Source organism: Trachypithecus francoisi, unplaced genomic scaffold, assembly GCF_009764315.1.
Source record: "Trachypithecus francoisi isolate TF-2019V2 unplaced genomic scaffold, Tfra_2.0 Lachesis_group20, whole genome shotgun sequence".
Lineage (NCBI taxonomy): Eukaryota > Metazoa > Chordata > Mammalia > Primates > Cercopithecidae > Trachypithecus > Trachypithecus francoisi.
In genome coordinates, this window is record NW_022681466.1 from 64,444,775 (window position 1) to 64,461,626 (window position 16,852).

A 16,852-nucleotide genomic window follows, 5' to 3' on the forward strand; every position below is an offset into this window, starting at 1 on the left:
TTCAAACCCCCAACTTGGGCCACAACTTTCTATCCTTCCAGCCCCTCATTTACTTCTCCTCTACTCCTGGACCCACCATGAGACACTGTAGTCCCTTAGCTCCTCATTTTCTCCTCATCAGCTATGCCATCTTCACCTCTTTTCCTACCCAGCTTAAATTCCATGGTCTGTCATTTTAACCACGCTCCTGCCACTGTCTTGGTGCCCTTTTCTTATTTTCCTTCCTGCAAACCTCTGGCCTTGTATCACTCTGGTTGCTTGTTTACACCCAGGATGCAAAGGGCTGCTGAAGAAAACATCATGACCCTTCAGACCAGTGTTTCTGCTCATCCTTTTTCCTAGTCAGCTTAGCTCTCCACAGTGACTTCCTCAAAACCTTCTCCTTATACTAGTTCATTTTAAAGAACAGGATACATAATGTTCATTTTAATATCATAATAGATAGAAAATCTTATCTACTTCCAGGAGCTGGATTATCATATGAAAACTCCCTTGAAATTCCAACACTCGCTGTGCGCGGTGGCTCAAGCCTGTAATCCCAGCACTTTGGGAGGCCGAGACGGGCGGATCACGAGGTCAGGAGATCGAGACCATCCTGGCTAACACGGTGAAACCCCGTCTCTACCAAAAAAAAAAATACAAAAAAACTAGCCGGGTGAGGTGGCGGGCGCCTGTAGTCCCAGCTACTCGGGAGGCTGAGGCAGGAGAATGGCGTAAACTCGGGAGGCGGAGCTTGCAGTGAGCTGAGATCCGGCCACTACACTCCAGCCTGGGCGACAGAGCAAGACTCCGTCTCGGAAAAAAAAAAAAAAAAAAAGAAATTCCAACACTCGACTACATGTTTAACTAGATCCATATTTGTCCTTTTATCCTTTCCTCGTGTCCTGTCTGAAGCTAATCCCTATACTTGGGCTCTTGGTCTCACCCATGCCACCTTCTCAGGGACAGTGGTTACCAGTGATCCTCTAACTCAGTCCTTTATTTCCCACTTGCTCTTTCCCAACCACATTAAAATGTGCTCAAATCTCCTTATCTTTGAAAGAAATACTCTGGACCCCTTTAGCTGCCACCTTACCGCACTGTGTCCATTCACAGCCAAGCCTCTTGAAAGAATTAACTGCCCTCAGTGTCTACTTGCCTACTCGTTTTCCAGCCCTCTGCCCCCACTACAGCTGCTTTCACCAAATTACCAACAACCTCCTGGTTGCTAAAAATCAGAGGATGTTCTTAGTTCTTCACTTGACCACCCGCTTTTTGAAAAATAATTTGCTTGACTTCTGTAGTTTTGCATTCCTGGTTTTTCCTTTGCCTCTCTGGCTCCTCCTCGTCAGTCCCCCTTCAAAGAGGCAGTGCTGTATGGATTAGTGGTCAGCCATGGTACTTAAGAACGTGGGCTTGGGAGACAGGTCTGGGTTCATATGCTGCTTCCACTTCTCAGAGTTTGCTTCTTCAACTAAAATGGCAATATATAAGTCTTTTTGTGAAGCCCTAATATTACCAAGTCAATGGAATTATACTTTTAAGGTCTTTAGTACTGTGTCTGACACACAGTAAGCAGGCATGCAGTAAACTCCACTGACTCTCCAAGCTTATACTAGGCGCCCCTCCTATGTGCTACCATATTATCCTTTATCTTTCTCATTAGGCTCCAGAGAGGAGGGGCCCTGTCACCCTTCTCCACTGTCGTATCAGTCTAGCACCAGGTGCACATTAGGCACCCTGTAAATAAATATCTGTTGACTGCTTCAAGTGTTTAATATATGGCAAAGGTGATACTTTAAATCAGTGGGGCAAAGGATTATTGATAAATAATGATGCATAATCGATAAATGGAAAACTTTGTGAAAATATAAAAGGTGGATCCTTACCATTTACTAAACTAGTTTTCAGATGGATTAAATAGTGACATTAAAAACAAAAATTGGCCAGGCACAGTGGCTCAGGCCTGTAATCCCAGCACTTTGGGAGGCCGAGGTGGGCTGATCACAAGGTCAGGAGTTCAAGACCAGCCTAACCAACATGGTGAAACCCCGTCTCTATTAAAAATACAAAAATTAGCCGGGCGTGGTGGCGGGCACCTGCAATCCAAGCTACTCAGGAGGCTGAGGCAGGAGAATCACTTGAACGCGGAGGTTGCAGTGAGCCGAGATTGTGCCACTGCACTCCAGCCTGGGCAACAGAGCAAGACTCCATCTCAAAAAAACAAAACAAAACAAAAATGTAATTCTGCTCAATTCAGCAAGACCAAAAAATTTTTTAGAGAACTAGAATGAGGTAGAAAAAGTGTGGAAGAATATTTTCCTGATCTTGTGGATGAAAAAGGCTTCAGCATACTACAAGCGTCAACCATAAAGGAAAACGTGGATACATTTAACTCAGTGAAGCTAAATTTTACTATGTAAGGAAACATCATAAAGTTAAAAGACTAGCTAGGAAAATATTTGTGCCATTTATGACAGATAATTTTATTCAGTAAATACTGTGTGCTCTAATAGAGCTCAGACATAACAGAAACTACTGTAGCTCAGAAAGATACTTTATCCAGGAAACTAGGGCTTTGGAAGGGCCAAAGAAGAACTACAGACTGGGTTTCCAGAGTGACAAGAACATTGTAAGGACAGGCTTGGTGGCTCACGCCTGTCATCCCAACACTTTGGGAAGCTGAGATGGGTGGATCACTTGAAGTCAGGAGTTCAAGACCAGCCTGGCCAACATGATGAAACCCCATCACTACTAAAAATACAAAAAATAGCCAGGCATCATGGTGCATGCCTGTAATCCCAGCTACTCAGAAAGCTGAGGCAGAAGAATCTCTTGAACTCGGGAAGCGGAGATCTCATTGAGCCAAGATTGCGCCACTGCACTCGAGCCTGCGTGACAGAGTGACTCCACCTCAAAGAAAAAAAAAAAGAAGAAGAAAAGAAAAAAAACGTTTTAGAACTGGCCCACCAGAGATCTACTTCCTGTTTCTTCTGTGATCAAGAAGCTACCAGGGTGGGGTACTGGCTCCAGGATTACTCCAATATTGTAAAATAGCAGGAGTAAGGGAATAGAAAGGAAGATAGCGAGCTAGTGTTTGTATTCTTGATGAAATAAAGATGTCACAGAAATCAACAATAAGAAAAAGACCAATAGAAAAAAACAAAAGTAGTAAAGTATATGTACAAAAGATGAACAATAGGATGATGATTGCTGACTTTTATTGAGTTTTACTCTGTGTCCAGGAACTATCTAAGATGTACTTAATATGTACTAACTCACTCCTTTCAATAACCTTATAAAGTAGAAACTATCCTAATACCCATTTTACAGATGAGAAAACAGACAAAGGGAGGTGAAATATCTTGCTCAAGGTCAGAGCTATTGAGAGGTGGGCATTTATACCTAAACTTGTGGACCATAGTAGACCTGAAAAAAGAAAACTGGATGGTGTGATGGCTCAAGAATAAGAAGCTGGCTTTAGGAGGGCATAATGAATTTGTTTCTAGATGTGCTTAGCGCAATATGATGGTGTGACATCTTTTTAGAAATAATTTCTGGCTGGGTAGGGTGGTTCACACCTGTAATCTCCACACTTTGGGAAGCTGGGGTGGGTGGATCACTTGAGCCCAGGAGTTCAAGATCAGCCTGAGCAACATAGTGAGACACCGTTTCTACAATTTTTTTTTTTTTTTTGAGATGGAGTCTTGCTCTGTCGCCCCCAAGCTGGAATGTAGTGACATCATCTTGGCTCCCCAAAACCTCCACCTCCCAGGTTCAAGCAATTCTCCTGCCTCAGCCTCCCAAGTAGCTGGGATTAACAGGCATGCACCACTGCACCAGTCTAATTTTTGTGTATTTTTTTTAGTAGAGACGGGGTTTCACCATGTTGGCTAGGGTGGTCTTGAACTCCTGACCTCAGGTGATCTGCCCAACTCGGCCACCCAGAGTGCTAGCATTACAGGCATGAGCCACTGTGCCTGGCCAAAATAAATAAATTTAAAAATAGAAGTAACTCAACTTCTGAGCTATGGAATAGTTCTCTGTACCTCCAGTACCTAATAACACAAATACTGCAATATATCTTTTCAATTAAAAGATTTTTTGTTTGTTTTTTAATTGATTAAAAGATTTTATCTGGTCTGCTCTTCCTTCTATTGCTGCCTTTTAGCTAAATCCTTTTCCTTGCTCTCACTGAATAAGGGGATATCATCTTAATGAGAAGGAGGAAGATGTAAGCCCAAAATTGTTGTAATTGTTGTCTTTGCCTTCTGCAAGTTTTTTAAATCTTTTTTGTTTTGTTTTGTTTTTTGTTTTTTTTTTTGAGACGGAGTCTCGCTCTGTCGCCCAGGCTGGAGTACAGTGGCCGGATCTCAGCTCACTGCAAGCTCCGCCTCCCGGGTTTACGCCATTCTCCTGCCTCAGCCTCCCGAGTAGCTGGGACTACAGGCGCCCGCCACCTCGCCCGGCTAGTTTTTTGTATTTTTTAGTAGAGACGGGGTTTCACCGTGTTAGCCAGGATGGTCTCGATCTCCTGACCTCGTGATCCGCCCATCTCGGCCTCCCAAAGTGCTGGGATTACAGGCTTGAGCCACCGCGCCCGGCCTAGATCTGCTTTTTAAAATTTATTTTATTTTATTTTATTTTTGAGACAGAGTCTTGCTCTGTCACCCAGGCTGGAGTGCAGTGGCATGATCTCAGCTCACTGCAGCAACTGCCTCCCAGGCTCAAGCGAGCCTCGCACGTCAGCTTCTGGAGTAGCTGGGGCTACAAGCACAGGGGCCACCATGCCCAGCTGTAGATCTTTTTCGATTGACCACTGTGATGGAAACTGAATAGTCCTATACAAAATGGCAAAAACCAAACTTTTCCCCATTTGACATTGCTTTTTAACAATTTCTTAATAGTTTTCTGTTGGCTGGCCAGCTAGAAGTATCTTGCTTTTCATCTATTTTCAAGCCCCAGTTGTTCCAGCAGAATTGCACACTTTTCCCAGCTGATTATCTTTTAGGTTATAAATTTGTCATGGGAAATGCTAACCCACACTGGCTTCCTCTTACCCCTTCACTTGCTCTTGGGCCCTTTCGCCATCTAGCACTCCAGTCTGTAAAATAAATCTTTTTTTTTTTTGAGACGGAGTCTTGCTCTGTCGCCCAGGCTGGAGTGCAGTGGTGTGATCTCGGCTCACTGCAACCTCTGCCTCCTGGGTTCAAGCCATTCTCCTGCCTTAGCCTTCCAAGTAGCTGGGATTACAGGAGCTAATTTTTGTATTTTTAGTAGAGATGGGGTTTCACCATGTTGGCCAGGCTGGTCGCAAACTCCTGACATGAAGTGATCCACCCATCAGCCTCCCAAAGTGCTGGGATTATAGGCATCAGCCACTGTACTCGACTGAGAATCATTTTTATTTCAGACTGAATGAGATATAATTAGTACATTAAAATCAAATTATTTTATATTCCAAAACTGTAGAACTCCTAAAATGTATCCCAGAGTCAATAATAAAGTTATCCACTCACTTCATTAGAGGAAGAGTTTGAACTTTGGTGTCAGAAAGGTAACACCTGGAATCCAAGCTCTGCCACTTAATAACTATGACTCTGGGCAAGCTGTTTATCCCTCAAGTCTCAGCTCCTTCATCTGTAAAACAGCACTATTAATGCCTATCTCAAAGGGTTGTTGTGGTGAGGGTTACGTGAGCTAACTTACATAAAGCACTGGCTGTAATAAGGTACTCGATAATTGGTAGCTGTTACTCTAAACCATCAAGTTTACTGTTAGCCACTTCTCTCTTCAGAGATTCACTTAAGATGATTGCAAGGTGAGAAGATTCACAACCTGAGTTATGAGCTTAAGCACCTTAAACTCCTTTAGGAGCAAAGGACTGACTTTAGCTACTCGTCTCCCAGTAATTGGCCCCGTTCCCTTGCTTTCATCACTGTGTAAAGAAGCTCAATTCTGGCATGATATGAAACAGACCATATTTTACTTGACTCAAAAACTTCTCCTAATGAAGGAATAAACACTATTGTTAGGTCGGAAACTGAGTGTTAGTCGCAGATACAGTCTGTAATTTTCTAATCATGTCAGATGTTACCTGGATGCTGAAAAATGCCAAATCTTAAAATCCTGAGGGCAGGATTCATTACTAAATAAAGAATGGCTAGCACAAGGAATGGGAAAGAAAACTAAGGCTTTCTGAGTGTCTTTTCCAAGGACTCTTTATAGTGCTGGGCAGGTTCCCATTCCTTATTTAACCTTCTCAACAACACTATAAGGTGGCATCTTTTTAGGGTGACCATGTCCTGGATCTTGCCTGTTGCCCTACTGTCACCTTACTTTCTATTATCTGTATTTTATGGTTGAAGAAACGGAATCCAAAGGAAGGTATTTAAATATTCTGTGCATGGTTATAAAGCCAGAACACTCCTCCTTTCTGCATTTGGATTTCTTCTAAGAATATCCCATGCATACCTTGTCCAACTGCAGCCTGGCTTCTCTAACAAAGCCACCGTGACCTATTTGCAGAATCCATGGTCGCTCAGGTCTTCATCTTACGTGACCTCCGTGCAGCACTTTATGCTGTTGACCGCTCCCCTCTCTTCTATGCTCTCTCTTTGGCTTCTGTGGCAACATTTCCCGCTTGGCCTCTTTCATCCCTCTAGCTCTTCCTTTCCAGTGTCCTTTCCTCCTCCCCAAACCTCTACGTAGATTACACTTCACCCTTAAGGGGATCTGATCCTTGACTAGCTACAGCTGCTATCTGTCAATAATTCCCACACCTATAACTCTAGCCCAGAGCTGTCTTTCAGGATCCAGTCCTATATATCCAATAAGATCTGGACATGTGACTGCATGCCCCAGAGTTACCTCATACAGCTAACTAAAAATTCATCACTTTCCTTCCCAAAGTCTTCTTCCAGCAGTTCCTTTCACCATCCTCCCAGTTATCCAGGCCAGACACGGGTGTCATCCTTGACTCCTCCCTTTGCCTTAGACCCCTACCCAAATGATCAAGTCCTCCTATTCTCTCTTCAGTTCATCTCTGATCTCCACTGCCACTAACCTAGTTGTGGCTGCCTTTGGATCTCACCTGGACTACCGCATTAGCGCCAGTCTCTCTGTCTCCACTTTCTCTCCCTCATTTCCTTCTCTCTTGACATTGTAGTCAAGTCACCTTTTGAAAATGCAAATCTGATCATGTGATTCTTTCTATAAAACCCTTAACTCTGGGCCAGGCGCAGTGGCTCACACCTGTAATCCCAGCACTGTGGGAGGCTCAGACAGGCGGATCATGAGGTCAGGAGTTCAAGGCCAGCCTGGCCAACATGGTGAAACCCCGTCTCTACTAAAAATACAAAAATTAGCCGGGTGTAGTGGCACGCACCTGTAATCCCAGCTACTCAGGAGGCTGAGGCAGGAGAATTGCTTGAACCCGGGAGGCGAAGGTTGCAGTGAGCCAAGATCATGCCATTACACTCCAGCCTGGGCAATAAGAGCAAGACACCGTCTCAAAAACAAAACAAAACAAAACATAAAACACTTAACTTGGAATTGTACACTATAAAAGGGTGAATATGATGATATGTGAATTATGTCTCAATTTTTAAAAAAACTTACCCTGGTTGACAAAGCCTTCTATGATTTGGCCTGGCTCAGCATCTCTCATGGGCTTCCCTCCTCCTGCCTCCCATTTTCCTCTTAGCTTTACCATGCAGCAGTTCCTTCTGCCTCCGAGTTCTCCACACTTTCCAGTCTACGTTTGCATTTCTTATCCTGTGCAGGAAGCATTCTCTCTTCCACCTGTCCCTGGTCCTCTTCCTCCCCACTTGACTGACTCCTCCTTGTCCTTCAAATCTTAGCTTGAGATGATACTCCCCCAGAAGGCTTGGTCCCCCCGGACTGGGTTAGGTGCTCCTGATGTGTGTTTCCTACTTAGCTCTTTTGTAGCATTCACCAAATATTTGTTCATTCTGTATTTACTGAGTGACTGCTCTGGGCTGGGCACTGGGCTAGGTGCTGGGTATTTCACAAATAAGAGATGTGGCCCTTGCCCCCATGGTGCTTACAGTCTAAGAAGGAAAGAAAATGGACATTAAACAGTGAATTACCCTAAATATTTTAATTATAATTATGACATTTCAGAGCACCCTGGGGAAGGCGTGTTAAAGGACTTGACATAATTGGAGGTATCAGAGAAAGTGTCATTTAAGCAACTTTAAGGAGTCAGGGGGCCAACTGAAGAGTGGTGGGTGGAGTGTTCCACGCAGAGGAACAGCATGTAGGAAGGCTCTGACGCAAAGCTTGGGGGGCATTTCAGAAACTGAAAGGCCAATGTGGGAGACAAAGAAGAGCCTGAAAGAGCCAAATCTTACCTTCTGGACCATGGTAAGGGTTTCTAAGTTCATCTTAAAGAGAAGTAGGTTGCCTTTGAAGACTTTTAACGTGGGAATTTTAAAAGTTCCCCATGGCGGCCGGGTGCGGTGGCTCGCGCCTGTAATCCTAGCACTTTGGGAAGCCGAGGCGGGCGGATCACAAGGTCAGGAGATTAAGACCATCCTGGCTAACACAGTGAAACCCCATCTCTACTAAAAAAAAAAAAAAAAAAAAAATTAGCTGGGCGTGGTGGTGGGCACCTGTCGTCCCAGCTACTCGGGAGGCTGAGGCAGGAGAATGGCGTCAACCCAGGAGGCAGAGCTTGCAGTGAGCCGAGATCGCACCACTGCACTCCAGCCTGGGTGACAGAGCAAGACTCCATCTCAAAAAAAAAAGAAAAAGTTCTCTGTGGCTACTGTGTAAATAAGGAAGCAGGATGACAAGTTAAGAGACTCACAAACTTCCCGTGAATCTCCCACTAAACTCTAAGCTCCTAGAGGGCAGAAACTGTGTCATTAGTTTTTGTATCCACAGTTTCCAGGACTGCCTGACAGATGCTCAGTATCATTTTAATGAATTGAATACATGATAGGGCCAAGATTCCAACCTAGGCTTTTAAGAAAGGCTCAGCTCAAGTATCAATGCCCTATCTCCCCTACACACAACCCTTCAAAGACCACCCCTCCACTCCTCCCTAGACTGGGCTGGGTACCCCCTTTTACCTCCAGTGCATCTCTGGTGGATTGTATTTTCTAAATATGGCCACATTAATGTCTCACATCCCACGTGTTCTTCTTACAGTGTAATTCTGAGACTCTTCCCGCTGAGAGGTGGGAGTAGTTCCCTCCCCTTGGAATGGAGGCTAGGTCATATGATTCAGCTTCCTCTTGGTTCTCTTGGGATGCTGTGAGGAAGCCCAGACTGCCCCGTGTAGAGGCTCATGTGGAGAAAAACTGATAGTCAGCACTGAGAGCAATGTGAGTGAGCCATCTTGAAAGTGGATCCTCAGCTCCCAACAGTCCACCCCAGTTCACACCTTTTGGAGTAGAAGTGAGCCATCCCTGCTGAGCCCTACCCATATTGCAGATTCACTGGCAAAATACAGCAGTGGTAGGTAACTAGAATAGCATCCTATGTTTGACATGCAGGGAGGCGGTATGTTAGTTGGATGGGCTATGACTACCTTGGTACTTATTAGTTGTATGACTTTTGGCAAGTTACTTTACTTCTCTCTGCTTCAGTGTTGTTTTTCAGTATAAATGAAAATAGTACCTATGCCTTAAGTTTGTTGGGAGGATTAATGTTGGTAAATGCAGTTCTACAGGTAAGACAGATGAGTCATGTGAGCATCTCCTCAGACATGCCTCTGATCATTCAGCTGTCACTCTCATGTGATTCTGTGTCTTTATTGTACTTTCACTCTATTCATAATATGTTTATATATAGGCATGTGTATGTACAGGTTGAGCATCCCTAATCAGACACCCAAAATCCTCCTAAATCTGAAACTTTTAGATGCCTACACGACACCACAAGTAGAACATTCTACACACAAGTAGTTAACACAAACTTTGCTTCATGCACACAATTTTTTTCTTTCAGATGGAGTCTCACTTTGTTGCCCAGGCTGGAGTGCAGTGGCGTGATCTTGGCTCACTGCGGCCTCTGCCTCCTGCATTGAAGCAGTTCTGCGTCAGCCTCCTGAGTAGCTGGGATTATAGGCACTTGCCACTACACCTGGTTAATTTTTGTATTTTTAGTAAAGACAGGGTCACTATGTTGGCCAGGCTTATCTTGAACTCCTGGCCTCAAGTGATCCTTCTGCCTCCCAAAGTGCTGGGATTACAGGTGTGAGCTGCCACACCCAGTCTAGGTACACAATTATTTAAAATATTGGCCAGGCACGGTGGCTGGTGCTTATAATCCCAACACTTTGGGAGGCCTAGGCAGGAGGACTGCTTGAGGCCAGGAGTTTGAGACCAGCGTGGGCAACATAGGAAGACCCTGTCTCTACAAAAAACAAAAAATTAGCCAGGTATAGTGGTGCTACTCGGAGGCAGGAGCATTGCCTGAGCTCAGGAGTTTGAGGTTACAGTGAGCTGTGATCACACCACTGCACTTAAGCTTTTACCCCCATCCCCACTTTGATGGATTCACTTCACTTATTCATTCACCAGCTTTTTGGTTTTTTCTTTTTAGTGCTTTCTGTGTGCCTAGAATACCTAGTAGTTGTGGTGCATATCTATTTGTATTTTGAATCCTTAATCTTTGGCTTCCAGGATAAAGATCAGTCAGGTTTCAAATTCTGTGTGCTTTCTTCCAGCTAAACCGTGTGCTCTACTGGCCCATGATCAAGTGGCTGTTCTCCCAACAGCAGCCCAGCCATGTGGTCTCCCTAAACTTAGCTGTGGGGCTGGATGCATTAACCTTATCCTAATGTATGATTGGATGTTATCGTATCAAGACCAAATGATAGATCCCTTTACTCAGCTCCAAGGTACAGCCAGATTAACATTTGGTACAGTAGTAAAACACCTGAGACTCGTCATAAATTTAGCCCCAAAGGTTAAAGCTTTAGGAATTTCTGCCATGGGTTGCCACGGTTCTGCCACAGGTTGAGGCAGACCATTGAGACAGGTGCCAGAGTATTGGGACCACACTGTATTGTCACTTTTGATATTTGACTTTTGAGGCTTTTTCAGTTATTGTTGTGTATGTGTGTGTGTGTGCATGCTATTTCAGGAGTAGGAGTAGGGGGTTGGGCTATTTGGAGAACCTGATGGAAATTATAGCTCCGTTTTCCAAAAATAATACACATCCACAGACACACACACACAGAGTATTTAGAAACAGTTTCAGGATAGCCAGGTTAGTAATCCACCTGTGACTTGCCATAAGGGTGGAAACTTTTTTATACCGTAACTTAGTCCTTTATTATGTACTATGTTCATTTACCTTTTCATGTGTGCATGTTTTATCCCAGTGAGTACGCAAGCTTCCTCCAAGGAACATATGCCTCTTTATGACCCCCAGTAATATGTGCATGTAGGGACCTCACCTGTGGGAAATCTTGCCAGTTGAGTCCTTTGAAGCTCTGTGATTAACTGGGGACAGCAGCCTTCCCTTCAGCACTCCACCCTCCACCCACCACCCTCCAGCGCAAAAGAGACTATCACAAGAGGACTTGGACCCTGCATTCATGTTCTGTTTGCTCTCTAGGTTTTAGGCTAAAGCATTATTTACATAATCCTCATGCAAATATCCACTTGGCTATTTAGAGAACAAAGCAGTGCCTACTGGAAAGATTTTTTTTTAAGTATTAATAAATGAATGCATTACATTATTTTTAAAAATTGTGATGTCTTTATATCTTTGTCAGCTCCATACCTTGCCCTATACACTCCCATACCTGTAATCAGGACCCCTTTTGTTCTATCCCATGAATTCCTAACTGCACTCCTTTCCTGCCATGTGCTTGTGAGGAAAAAAAAAAAGCGGGCATAAACCTAATGCTAATGGAACGGTGGCCGTGTGGTTTTTCCTTGTTTTCTTGTCCTTCCCTCCCCCTTATAAATGTCCAAGGGCCACCTTTCCATCCTAACTTTGAAAGGGTTTTCCCTCCAGGCTTGTCTCCCTGACTCTGTAAGTAATTACAGCCACCTGGTGGCCATATGGGGAAATGACAGATGGATTGGCCCCCAAAAAATCTAGTGAGTCCCTCTTTTTTTTTTTTTTTTTTCTGAGATGGAGTTTCATTCTTGTTGCCCAAGCTGGAGTGCAATGGCGCTATCTCAGCTCACCGCAACCTCCATCTCCCGGGTTCAAGCGATTCTCCTGCCTCAGCCTCGCAAGTAGCTGGGATTACAGGTGCACGCCACCACGCCCGGCTAAGTTTTTAGATTTTTAGTAGAAACAGGCTTTTGCCAGGTTGGCCAGGCTGGTCTTGAACTCCTGACCTCAAGTGATCCTCACACCTCGGCCTCCCAAAGTTCTGGGATTACAGGCGTGAGCCACTGCACCTGGCCAGCGACACTCTGTGGAATAACTTTTGGTTTTGGGGTATAGGGGAAGCAGGGAAAGGGAATCCTGTGGATAGAGACTGTAGCACAGGAACCAGACATCCTATTCCTCCATCCTTCCTTGCCTACTAGGACACAACATCCCCCCCACTAGTTATAGACAGATGAGTTCTCTTAACATTTGAGTTCATTCACAATTTATTGAGCAGCAACTGTGTGCTCAGCAATGAAAATATAGCAGTGAGCAAGATGTGAACAAGATCTCTGCCCTCATGAGCTTACAATCTAGCAGTACAGCCAGCCTATTACAACCATAATTTTACAATTGTAATAAAAACTCTGGAAAATGCATGGTGCTAACCGATTTATCAGAAGTCTTGACCCACCAAGAAATCAGAAAAGAACTAAGGAAGGAACATTTAGGATCAGCTAGGCAGAAAGTGAAAGGAAGCGTGTTGCAGGCAGAGAGGACAGTGTGTGAGGGCTCCGCGGCAAGACATGTAATGAACTGAAAGCCAGTGTCTGGGCTGTAGAGAACAAAGAGGGGTGTTGCGAGATGAGCCTGATTTATACAAGGCCTTTGAATTTAGGACTTTATTCCAAAAGCAGGTGGAAGCCACTGAAGAAACTAAGGAAAGTTCGATGTTTAGGTTTGTTTTTCATTGCTGACTCTTATTGCAGCATGGAAGGCAGAAGTGGAAATGGGAGAACAGGTTAGGAAGTTTCCATAGCAGTTTAGACAAGAGGTGATGGTAACTTGGAGAAAAGAAGATAGGTTCCAGAGATATTTAGGAGACAGATTACACTTGATGAGTGACTGGATGTGTGAGGAAAGGGATGTGTTTCTGGCAAGAGGCATTGAAGTTGGAGTCTCTGGAAGAGGGACAGATTTTGGCAGAATGAAGACATCCCGTAGGCACAGGACAGGCCCTGAGGCTTGCACTAGAGGAACAGCATAGCCTTCATTCTCAAATAGTTCAGGGTTTAATTGAGCAAACAAGGTACACATAATTGCAGAGTTGATTAAAGATCAAAATGACTGATTTAGATAATTCACGGACTCCTGCATTCCATGGGATTAGATTTAAATCCTCCACCTCACAGTAAATTCAGATACTGCTGAAGCCAATAGCAATGTTTCCTGTTCATGCCTCCCACAGCCCCTCAGAACACCTATACAGCCCAACGGTATCTCACAGGGGTCACCTTCTCCTGTGCTGGACCCTGATGCCCCCTGCCAGAAGACACGCTAAACTCTTCCTGATGTGTGTTTTGCTTGCTGCTGCCAGGAAGTTCACCTGTCTGTCATTCTCAAATCTCCCCTCCTTAAGTTAAAGGAGACCAAATCTAGCCACTGCCCCCGATAGTGGTTCTCTTTTGGTCACCAGGAGAGTCTTCTGACTTATTTAACATCTCTCTTTACATTACCCCTGTCAAGTTCTCTCTTTTGGAGTCACCATCTTGCAACCCTGTCTTCCTCATCTTCTCCATGTGGCAAACTGCCTCCTTTTTCTCCCTCACCAAAGTGTCACTCATTTGCTGGCCTTTTCCCCACTCTAGTTTTCCCTCAAGTTAGTAAATACCCACCTCTTTGCCCCAAAAAGGTCAGGAAAGAAATGTGGGGTATGGGATTAACAAGGAAGTAGCCCCAATAGCTATTGCTTAGCTGACACTTAGCCTTCCTTGCCTCCTCTTCGCCACAGGAGAACTCTGCAAACTCCCTTCCAGAGACAATAACTGCTAACTGTACAATAGGACCACAGTTTCCTATTGTGCAAGGAGCCTAGGAAAAAGCCACATCCCAAATACTTGCTCTGAGAACAGTGGTTACAAATGTTAACATGAGATTAGACATTGAGATGGTCCCTTTATATTGAGAGAACATGGACTTTGGAGTTGGGTAGACTTGAATTTGCATTCTGGCTCTAGTGGTACTACCTAGTGTGCCTTTGAGCTATTAAACTTTTCAAAGTTTCAAAGGACTTATCTGTAAAATAGTAATAGTAATCCACCTTATAGGGTAGTTGTCTTGAAGAGGCTATTTGGGAGGCTGAGGCAAGAGAATCACTTGAGGCCAGGAGTTTGAAACCAGCCTGGGCAACACAGTGAGACCCTGTGTCTACAAAAAATTTAAAAATTAGGCATTGTGGCATGCACCTAAAGTCCCAACTACTCAAGGCAGAGGTGGGAGGATCACTTGTGCCCAAGAGCTCCAGGCTGCAGTGAGCCATGATTTTGCCACTGCACTCCAGACTGGGTGACAGAGCGAGACCCCTTCTCTTCATGGGGGGAGCGGGGGAGAGGGTATATGAAGTACCCAGCATAATATCTAGCCTGAATTGCCTATAATGACTCACTTCCTTTCTTTCCCTTGGGTTTCAGCTGCCAAATACTATTCTACAAGTAAGATAAGCCAGCTTTGTATGGTCAATGATAAACATTTCCTATTCCTGTCTTTGTAAATCCCATCTTCCTGCAGACATCTCATTTCCATCATTGCCAAAAAAGTCCTTCCATATCTCACCCCTGTAGAACTACTCTCTCTTAACTATCAAACAGTTCTGCCTGAACTCTGACTATCCTCTTCTACATCTCCCTAAACCAAGATACTTGATCTTCTTGTATCATTCCTAAAGATTAATTCACTAATTTTCTCAGAGCAAATTGTAATGAAGGCAGGGAATAGGACCTTTACACTTCAGAAGGGCACAGGCTAGCTCCTAGAGAGGAATGGAGATCTAGGCCCAGGCACCCCTCGGCCCCACCACTTTTCCTCAAGAGACAGAAAAAGCCAAACTCAAAATACGTCTTGAGTGTACATGAGTGTACGTCTCCTTTCCTACAACTCTGTGAGATCATCATTGAAGTACAGAAGTATTGCAGGTGTGTGAAGTGTACCGTCCATATTGAGATAGTCAAATTCTTCCTCCTCATCCCGGATCCCATTCTCTTCCAGGGTAAAATCCATGTTCAGGTTCTTCCCTTCATATTTCCACGTGTAGCTGGCAGCGTGTGCATTATAGGGGAGATAGCGGTGTAGGATTTCCCATATGGACTCCAGAACCCCCACCTGGAGAACACAGAAGCACCCCACGCCCAGAATTCTGGATGGAGTATACACATACACACTGGGATCAAAGTGCCTCCCTTGGCAGATAGCAGCTTCAGGTAATCTACGGCCCCAGAAAAAAAGCTGAAACTCCAGCATGCAATGAACAGGCCCAAAAGACCTACAGCTCTTAATGGCAGCCACTTCTAACTACCAGATGGCCATAAAGGGTCAACTGTCCCCTCACTATATCCGTGCAATAGAGTAAATTAAAAAGAAAGTTCAATTGCTGACAAAACAGCGTGTAAGAGTTTCGAAGGACCACCATCGCTAAGATGCATAAACTGCTGTTCCCGGGCTTATAAAGGAGTCTCTTGTCGCCCTGTGACCCAGACACTCCTAGGATTACCAACCCTGGGGGCCTAGGTGCTGTGCTTTCCTCAGTTGCCTCAATGTAAAGGGTAGAAAATACACTCCCACCGGTTATGGAAAAAATGTTGCCCTGAAGATCGGCCTAGAGATTTGCTGGCATTCCCCATTCCCTCTAACCTGCTCCTTGTCACCAGTTCTCACCTCCAGTGTGTGCTCCTGCGACGTGAGTGTGTTAATGATGCGGATGCTCCGGGTCTTGGCAGACAGCCGCCCCACCTCATAATACGACCCCTGCCACCAGGGCTTCCCAAAATCGTTGGCCCAGTCCGAACAGGGCAGCTGAGGCGGAATGTGCACAAAGCGACCCCGCGGGGTGCAGTACCTCAGGCAGCCGGTCAGCGGATCTATGTGCTTGCGGATCTTTAAAGGAGGGTTTGGGGCGAAGGGATCAGAGCAGTCATTATGCTCTGGCTAGCCTCCGCTTTTCCTTCCCATCCCCGCTCTCCACTGCCTCTACCCACAACCCCAGATTTCAGCATAACTCACGTCTTTGGTCTTTGGATCAAACCAGTGGCTGATGTCCTGGCCTGCAACTTCCACGATAGGTTTCAGCAGCAGGTTCCCTTGAAAAGAGCAGCCACGGTCAATGCTAGCCCTTCAAGAACCAGGCAGGCGCGCGCGCGCGCACACACACACACACACACACACACACAGACACTCCGGCCCCGGCCCAACGTGTGATCCTTACCCTTGTATTCCTGTGCCAATGACGTTAGGTCGTACACGCGTCCCAGGTAAGATACCCAGAGGTCTTCGGGCCTGTTATGTTGGGCCACCTCTGCCGGCGTGAAATAGCGACGCTGAAAATACTCCAAATCTGGCCCAGCCACCAGGCCCCGGCGCGGCATGGCTCTTGCTCTGTCGGTCACTGGCTCTCTTGGTTACTCCTTTGCTCCTCAGCACGCACTCACTACTACTAAGACCTCCGTCGCGTCCGGGAGCCGAGGGGAGAGCGTTTATCCGCTGACATGGAAACCATTGTCCTTTCCCGGCCACC

General features: G+C 45.2%; 2 protein-coding genes across 2 annotated transcripts in view; one reads left to right on the plus strand and one right to left on the minus strand.

Annotated features, from left to right (window-relative positions):
* Positions 1 to 16,852, plus strand: part of NAA38 (N-alpha-acetyltransferase 38, NatC auxiliary subunit) — a 30,401-nt gene that overhangs the window by 12,254 nt on the left and 1,295 nt on the right. The gene's annotated exons all lie outside the window — the stretch shown is intronic.
* LOC117067749 (cytochrome b5 domain-containing protein 1) lies at positions 12,555 to 16,850 on the minus strand. Its single transcript, XM_033184702.1, has 4 exons — positions 16,544 to 16,850; positions 16,342 to 16,418; positions 15,997 to 16,215; positions 12,555 to 15,444 (listed from the first exon to the last, which is right to left on the minus strand). The coding sequence occupies exons 1-4, from the start codon at positions 16,701 to 16,703 to the stop codon at positions 15,214 to 15,216; spliced, it is 687 nt and encodes a 228-aa protein (XP_033040593.1). The 5' UTR covers positions 16,704 to 16,850; the 3' UTR covers positions 12,555 to 15,213.